This window comes from Narcine bancroftii, chromosome 4 (genome assembly GCF_036971445.1).
Source record: "Narcine bancroftii isolate sNarBan1 chromosome 4, sNarBan1.hap1, whole genome shotgun sequence".
In the NCBI taxonomy this organism is placed as follows: Eukaryota; Metazoa; Chordata; class Chondrichthyes; order Torpediniformes; family Narcinidae; genus Narcine; species Narcine bancroftii.
In genome coordinates this window covers 234,746,709-234,755,912 of record NC_091472.1, presented here as the reverse complement: position 1 = coordinate 234,755,912, position 9,204 = coordinate 234,746,709, and the positions used below count along the sequence as shown (strand labels likewise).

Here is a 9,204-nt window from a genome sequence, read left to right as displayed (position 1 = left end):
CAATTTGGACATGAACAAAAGTGAAAACCTTTTGGGAGGATTTAAACCTAATGTTAAATAGAATTACAAAAAATAAGATACCAAAATACCCCAAAATCTTCCTGTTAAACAACATAAAAGATAAAGAATTCGGTCTAAAATTAGACAAGGCTTTAAAAAGATGTATTACGATTGGCCTTGCAGCAGCAAAAAAGGGCATAATGATAACTTGGAAAACAGAAGCAACCTTAAAAATACATAGAAATGAACAAGTGTTCAAAATTATTATGAAGCAGCCCAACTTAAATTTATTAGTTCATTGATGGATTTGGTATGGCCTCCTAGTTGGGCCAAAATTGAGATGGCAAATATTTCTGAATTTGAAATACATCAATTTTTGTTTAGATGGAATATAAATTTGTTACAACAATATAATGTGCCTATACTAAAACATTTAATGAAGTTATGGATAAAGAAAAATAAAATGACATTCTCTAGGGGTAAATTATCGGCTTTGACTCCATTGTATAATAATCAACTTATTCCTTTTTCAATACATAATCAAAGTTAATTGTATTGGAGATTAAAGGTTTGAAAAATTTGGGAGATTATTTTAAAGAGGGTAAATTTTAATCAGATGAGGGAAGGTTTTGGTATTGATAAGAATTCTTTGTTTCTATATTATCAAATTCGATCTTGGTAAGATGTACGTTTGGTAGAGATATGATTTTACCTGAAATGACTAAATTTGAGACTTTTCTTATGAAAGTACCAGAGAAGGGTTATATTTCATCTATGTATCAAATATTACAGGATGGTATGGATAAAAAGGGTTGGGATAGATCTAAAAGTAAATGGGAAGCGGATACTGGTTTTATTTTTTCTGAAGATGATTGGTTAGATATTTGTTATGATAGTGTAACTAGATTGATAAATGCTCATTATGCAGTGATTAACTATAATTTTTTACATCAATTATATTTAACACCTGAAAAATTAATAAAGTATGGTTTTCATGAATCAGACTTGTGTTTTAGATGTGGTGATACAGTTGGAACTTTTTTTCATGCCATTTGGTCATGTATACATATACAATCTTTTTGGAAGAAAATTCAATCGTTTTTAGAATATCTATATAAGATTAAAATAGTTTTAGATCCAACAGTATTTTTTTTGGGTAGTTTGCAACCTTTGAAAGGCTTGGGATTAGATAAGTTTCAGCTTGCTTTTGTATATTTAGCTTTATCCGTAGCGAAAAAATGTATTGCAAGTACGTGGAAAGATACAAATATGATTTATATTAATAGATGGCATAATGAGATGAAATATTGTTTAATAATGGAAAAAATTATGTATGTTTCACGTGATAATTATAATTTTCTTATTAATAAGTGGTCATTATATTCAGAATATTTACATTTCAATTTACATTGATTAGATCTTAATATGTATATTTAATTTTTCTTTAATATTTTTTCTTTTTTCTTTCTTTATGGCTCTCCTTAGGAGAGTTGGCTGAAGGGGGGGATCTTTTCTTTTCTCTTTTTTTATATATATAAAAAATAATGTTTATGGTTAATTGTTGTATATGTCATATATTGTTTTTTGAACAAATAGTTTTAAAAAAAAAGAAATGAACAAGTGTATTCCATTTTAAAAAATTACCTACAATCTAAAAGATAAATATGCTCTATTTAAACAAGTTTGTGAACCATACGTAGAGTTTATTAGAAACCGTTCCATCTCTTGACGTTATAAGTTACAAGTATGAAAATAATTAAATATGAAATATTGAATGACACTATTTGTTTTTCTTTTGTGATCTTGTATCATTTATTTCTTCTTCCTTCTTTTATTTCCTGCTTTAAGTTATAAGGTGGAGGGAAGAGGGGGGAAAAATGAAAATGTCACTGAATATATTAATACTGAATTTTTTAATATATTGTTACTGACATGGTTCACGGTGAAGTATTAAATAAAAAATTATTACAAAAAAGAACAGAGAGACCTTGGGGTCCAAATCCAGATTGATAGGGTAGTTGAGATGGTCTTCATTAATCAGGGGATTGAGTTCAAGAGTCGAGAGGTAATGTTGCAGCTCTATAAAACTCTGATTAGACCACACTTGGAATATTGTATTCAGTTCTGGTCGCCACATTACAGGAAGCTATGGAGATGGTGCAGAGATTTACCAGGATGTTGCCTGGATTGGAGAATGAGTATGGGCCCTGTTGGTTGTGGTAGTCACTGAGCTGGAGTGGACTCTCCAGGGAATGAGCCAGGGCAGATTTGACATGGAGATCCATTAGTTGCCCATACAGTGTCCCCTCCCCACTAATGGCAGGTCCAAAAGAACTACAGAAGTCCATATAGTTTATGCCATCATCATTGCAGGAGTTGCCTTGCTGATGCTGGATACAACATTCAGCCACCTTCAGGACCCTGACTCTGGATTTTTCCTTGGAGTTTACTCCTGAACATTTTCCGTGAGTGGGTGTAGCCACAAGGCACCGGAGGTTTGAAATTGGAGTTTTATCTCTCCTAAATGAGTTACCACCTGTAGTTAATGAGCCCCATCTGCTTACTTTTGCCCCTTCTTTTAGCGAGAACAGCTTCACCAGGCATAAGAATTCTGCCACGTGAAGGCTAGGAGTTGGACTTGGTTATCAGACGCTATTTTGAGACACACACCATGAAGAGCATTTGTGTAGCAATGGGAGCTCGTTCCCCACTACCACCTTCGGCTACGACAACCTTTAGAGCCGAAGAAGGATGATAGGTAACTTCATCGAGGCCTATAAAATTAGGAGAGGCATGGATAGGATGGACAGCCAGCACCTTTAACCCAAGGGCAACAGTAGCAAATACCAGAGGACATGTGTGTAAGGTGATGTGAGGAAAGTTAAAGGGAGATGTCAGGAGTAAGGGTTTTTTTTTTATACAGAGAGTAGTGGGTGCCTGGAAGGCATTGCCAGGGATTGGTGGTGGAGGCTGGAACAATAGAGTCACTTAAAAGACTCTTGGTCAGGCACACGGAAAATAGAGTTATGGGTATGATCTCGGGAAGGTTTAGTTTGTGGAACTTTCCATAGGTCAGCATGGCATTGTGGGCCAAGGTTCTACCCCAACCTGATTTCCCCATTTACTAATCTATTTGCACCCTATTTAAAGCTGTCACCCTAGTTTAATTCCCTGAGCATTTCCCCTCCTTTGGATTCCATTCCCTCCCGTGTTTCCAAAGCGAATTCCTGCTCATCGCACACTTCCCTGCTGCACACCACTGACTGGTGCCCAATCCTTCTCCTGAACCAGCGTCTTGCTCTTGGAGAATCCCAGTCCCTCTCACAACGCCACACCCGCGTCAACGGCAGTGCCTTTACCCATATTGCTTAACCGCAATCCCTCCCTTTTCCCCAGTAACTGTCCATCTCCATCCCCATCCCTCCTAGCTCACAGTCAACGCTTCAGCTCCAGACTGCAACAGGCACGCCTGCGCGGGAGGAAGTGCGGACTTCCGGCTAGCTCGCGCTGCTTCCGGTTCACCTGGAGGACGCCAATAATGGGGCACGAGCCTGAGCTGCCGGATTACCGGACCTGGAGCACGAAGGGCACCCCGCTGGAGGACGTGCAGAAGAGGCTGGCGCGGCGGGGCCTGAGCGACCCCTGGGCCCGGTGAGAGGGAGAGGGAGAGGACGAGGCGACGGATAATGAGGAGAGGGGAGAGGGAGCTAGGCTGGGGAAGAGGAGGAGGGGGGGACAGCTGGGGAGGAGGAAGGGGGGGGAACTAGGCTGGGGAGGAGGAGGAGGGGGACGAGGCTGGAGAGGAGGAGGAGGGGGACGAGGCTGGAGAGGAGGAGGGGGTCGAGGCTGGAGAGGAGGAGGGGGTGGACTGGGCTGGGGAGGAGGAGGAGGGGGTGGACTGGGCTGGGGAGGAGGAGGAGGGGGTGGACTGGGCTGGGGAGGAGGAGGAGGGGGTGGACTGGGCTGGGGAGGAGGAGGAGGGGGTGGACTGGGCTGGGGAGAAGGAGGAGGGTAAGTGGAGGTGTGAGGAGTTGGAGGGGGGATACTTCTGTGTTTTTTAATAATTGAATGGGTAATTCTTACCCAATATATTGCAGCAGTCCCTCCAATCCATCAGATTGTTTTGATAGAGCCTCACAATCCTCTGCTTTAACCTTTTTGAAACAGAATGTGCCAACATTTAAAAAAAAATTATGGTGTAGGGGAGAGAGAAAGTTGAAAAAATAAGTGCAGGAGTTGGTAAAGAGAGATGAAAAAGGGACAATCAGATGAGGGTGGGGTTACCTCTAAGCCTAATTCTTTACTTCCCTGTCACCTGCCCCTTTCAAACTATTTCCTAATGATTTTTCCCTCTACTTGTTGGCATCTTCTGTTGTATGGGCCCATCCCTCAGCTTCTTTTTCCTCTTTATCTTTATTTTGATAAAAGTCATGACCCAAAATGTTTCTACCCTTCTACCATTTCTACCCTTGGATGCTTTCTAGGTTCCTCCAGATATTCTTTGCTTGGTCAAGATTCCAGCATCTGCAGCCCTTGTGTTTCTCTTTCACCAACATTTCATCTGTCAATGGCCAATCAGTTATTATTCTCCCTTCTCCATGCACCCCTCCCCACCCAAAACCAAACACATAATTCTTATATTGGTCTGTGTGGGGGCAGCTGGCCAGCAGATGCACTACAGAAGTATGTCAGAGATTGTAGTGTCCAAGAACTCGTGTCACTCCCTTGGGAAGAAGACCCATCAGGGAGAATCCAGATCTGGTTTATGCTTGCATAAATGAGGCATGAACAGGCAAGCTGGTGTATTGCATTTTGTGCAGCAAATGTGATGCTGATCAGTTTGCACACATCTTCAGATTCTATAGGAACTATTAAATTGTGGGCATGCCATGACCAGGGGTACTATTGAATCATACACCAGAATGATACCAGGATTTACAGAGTGAATTGCCATTCCTTGTCTTGATTCTCCATCACTATGAACAGCCAGTTGGTAGTGATTTTCCCAGTGAGTCATGGTAAAGAGAGTGAAAATAGAAAATACCATAAACATGGCCGTATTAGTTGAAAGGGAAACAGCATTGATGTTTCAGTTCAAAGGTACATTGTCAGAATTGGTGAAGAATTGAAACAAGTTTGCTTTAAATTCGGGAGCAATGCATTGGGGGGAAAAAGGAAGTATCTTTGACAATGTGAGGCTAGGGTGTTAATAGCACATCTGATGTTACTTGGATTGTTGAGACTGGTGAGGGAGAATAGAAAAGAACTGTAAAAATCCCACTAGATCAGATGATAACAGAAATACAAACTCAGGTAGTAATTTTCCAGGGTTTTTTCCCACACTAATGTGGAATTAACCAGTTCTATCATAGGGAAACCAAGTTCCCAAAATTCTCCAATTTAATATTGAATCTGGAACCTGCAACATCTGTCCTTCTCCCTTTTCATTCTATCCAGGAGCCAAACAGTACTTCAGGTGAAGAGGTTGTTCATTTTCATTTCCTGTCAATTGTAGTCTGAGCAGTGACATGAATAAGTTCCAGTTCGCCTATCAGAGGAACAGGTCTATGGTGGATGCCATCTCACTTGCTTGATATCATAGTAGTCGGTTGTTTAAAGGAAGGGGATGAGTCAGCACACAGGTTGGAGATTGAAAACTTGGGTGGATGGTGCACCAACAACAACCTTGCATTCAATCTCACCAAAACCAAGGAGCTGATCGTTGTCTTCAGGGAGGGAAAACCAGTGGTATATGATCCAGTGATCATTGGATCAGAGATGGAAAGGATGAGCAAATTTAAGTTCTTGGAATCTTTCCTGGACCCAACACACCAATGGCACCTTGAATAAAGCTCATCAGTCCTCAGGAGTTTACAGAGGTGTGGTAACTCTGGCAAATTTCAACAGATGGTGTGGTGGAAAGTGTGCTCATCACGGGCTGGTGTGGGTACCCCTGAGCATAAAGCCCTCCCAAAGGTAGTGGACACAGCCCAGTACATCACAGGTTAAATCTCCCCCAATATCAAGAACATCTACAGGGAATGCTGCCTTTGGAGAGCAGCAGCATTCAAGGAACCACACCACCCAGCACACGCACTGTTCTCGCTGCCACCATCAGGAAAGAGGTATAGGTGCCACAAAACTCACCACCACCAGTTTCAGGAACAGCTGCTACCCCTCCACCATCAGACTCCTCAACAACAAACTCAGGGGCTCATTTAAGGATTCGTGCACTTTATTAATTTTTTTTAATTCTCTCTGTTTTGCAGTCAGTTTGTTTATATTTGTTATCTGTTACCAGTTCTTTATTTGTTTACATGTATACATTGTAGTTTTTTTTGTACTATCAATAAGTGGTAATTCTGCCTGGCCCACAGAAAAATGAATCTCAGGGTTGTATGTGATGTCATGTATGTAATCTGACAATAAATCTGAATCTGAAATCTTGTACTGAGTTCAGTCTGCACAATGTGATCTCTACACTGGAGAAATCAATACAAGTTTTAGGACTGCTTTCTGGAGTGCTTTCATTCAGCCCACCCCCGGAGCAAATACCAGCTCTTGTATGCCTGTCAATTTAATTCTCTGTTCCATTTCTATTCTTTCCGTCTGTGGCCTGTATAATTTAAAATTAAGACTGAAACAGTATATCCCCTGACTTGAAATCCAATTCAACTATTTCAGGGAACTAGCCTGGTCTGATGTTGATTTCCAATTTAATATTTGTTCACTTTCTCTCTACTTTCTGGTCAGGGCAGTTCTTGCATCTCTGATCTTCTGCAGCCATTAAATATTTCCTAGTATTCTCTGGGGTTAAACAAGAAAATCTGCAGATGCTGAGGTCTGCAAAAGTGTAGGAGAAACTCAGCAGCATCCATAGAAATGAAAGGCAGTCTTTACCTAAAGCTCTTCTGGAATATGGAAAAACAAGAAGATGCCTTGAATAAAAAGGTGGGGGAGGAGGAAGAAGGGAATGGGGAGGGGTCAAGATGCAAGAGGTAATAGATGGACACAGCTAGGAGAGTAGAAGAGAAGTGATAGGGGAGAGGACAGAGGGTGAAGAAGAGCAGCTCTCTGATAGAAGAAAGGGGCTGGGGAGATGGAGAAAAGGAGAGAGGGATGAGAAAGAGATCGTGGGAAGAGGTTAACAAATAGAAGTCTATTGATGCCATTTGGTTGGAGACAGCCGATTCTGAATTATTCCTCCAGTTTGCAGGTGGCCTTGATTTGTATACTCTTTCAATAGGCACTCTTAAGCTGCAGCATCTGGGTAGCCCTTCTGGGATCCAGATGTGATTATTGGAGCAAAGGTGGTTCCAGCGCGCAAGCGTTGACATCACATGAATAACCAGGTCGGCCATTTTGCCGTTCAAGCTGCCAGTAGACATGACTTAATTAAGTTTAACTGGGTTCCATGACTATCTCTGAGGTAGGTCAGAGATCTGATTGGATTTGGACCACGCTGATTGGGCCGGACCCTTTCAAACTGCCGCTTGAGTGGGGTGCTAACTGGGCAAATTGCCCAGTTAACCCCATTTTACACGGCAGCTTGACAGGGCATATTAACTGATCAACTCTATTGGTCTCAACAAATTATTCACACAGCAATCCTGACCTTGCCCTATCGGAGATGTTCGTTTGGTCCTCCCACCACCCCCCGCTGCAATTTAAATCTTTGTGGTCTATTCTCTTTCATAGCCCTAAAACATTGATTCCCTTACCACAGTGCTGCCAGACATTAACTGTTTTCAGCATCTCCTGTTTCTTTTGATGCGATTTATCTCCAGTTGGAGTCGTCAGTTGTCTCTGGTCCAATTTGCATATTGATCAGTAACATTTCATTGGTGTTGGAACCAAGTGACACTTTTCTGTGTTTGTGACCAAATGATGGCGCTGTTTCAGGGCTGATTCAATTTTTGACTTTTTTTTTTATGTTGCCTTGTGTCTTTGCAGCAATGAAGCCTGGCGGTTCAGCGGAGGCTTTGCGAAGCCGATCACTTTCAGCGATGTTTTCTTCCGAGGCTTCAAGTGGGGATTTGCTGCATTTGTTGTGGCTTTGGGTGTCGAATATGCGCTAACATTTCCAAAGAAGGATGGAGGACATCATTAGAGAATGAACTTTTAAAACCATTGAAACTTGCTGGAAAATTTGGGATCTCGCCAACTTACCTCAGTTGATGGTGACTAACATTTGAAGTGAGATCTAAACTTGCATTAAAGAATAAAACAACCTTCTAAGACATCAAAAATGTGCTCTTAGAGATTTCTCCTTTGCTGCTTTTTCTGTTAATATTCTATCATGTTTTGTTCTCCTGAAGCTGGGTATTGGTTTCATTGGAGCTTGTTCCATATAGTATTCATTCTGGACTCCTGCAAGAACTGTATACATGGCCCTCCCTTTTTATCATTTAAGTGGTGTCCAAGGACACCTAGCTGCACAGGTATGCAAAGAGTGCCTAACAAACAGTGGCAGATTAACTGCCACCCAAGCCCTATGCTAAGCTTTAGTATGTCTCCCCTCCCTCCCCCCCCCCGCCGACCTTGCACCTCAGCCCCCACCCTTCATTGAATAAAGTGAAATTGTTGCATTTATTAGCCTTTGGGTGTGATGCCCTCACATACTTTAAATTTATCCACTGAGCATGTGCTGGGAATATACTAGTTGGTGTTTGGTTGTTAGAGGGGATGAAAAAAGTCATTAAAAATAATCAAACAAAATTTTATCTTACAGAAGCTGTCTGCTAGCCCTAAATAATTTGACAAGTCTGTTATTTGCAAAAGGATAAATAAAATCAGTTCTTGCAAAAAGTCTCGATACAAAATAATACAGGAGAAGGGAGAGTCTATTTTAAAAAAGTAAACCTCCTGTGAGCGACGCTGCATGAATTGAACTCTTCTTCAGGAGGTCGACCTTGGACTCGTGCGCGCACAAACACTAGCATTGATTGACGGGTGGTGGCACAATAGCATCATCATGGACATGGTAAACACAATCTCATGGAGTGTCGCGGCAGCAGTCTGCAGTACAAAGCAAGTCCCTAAAGTATTTCATTACTTGTTTACTTCTAAATCTAAATGTTTTATGTTTGGACCCTAATTTAGATAACAAAATGGTATTTGTAATAAAAATAATATATACAAAAGTAGTGAAATATCTCGGGCAGCTTGAGCTCCTTTACCCTCTGGGCCTCTAGGCTTCAGCCA

The 9,204-nt window shown here is 41.4% G+C and overlaps 1 protein-coding gene across 1 annotated transcript; it reads left to right on the top strand.

Annotated features, from left to right (window-relative positions):
- The first annotated feature begins 3,490 nt into the window (after positions 1-3,490).
- Positions 3,491-8,249, top strand: ndufb3 (NADH:ubiquinone oxidoreductase subunit B3). Its single transcript, XM_069934381.1, has 2 exons — positions 3,491-3,651; positions 7,954-8,249. The coding sequence occupies exons 1-2, from the start codon at positions 3,539-3,541 to the stop codon at positions 8,108-8,110; spliced, it is 270 nt and encodes an 89-aa protein (XP_069790482.1). The 5' UTR covers positions 3,491-3,538; the 3' UTR covers positions 8,111-8,249.
- The last annotated feature ends 955 nt before the right edge of the window (positions 8,250-9,204 follow it).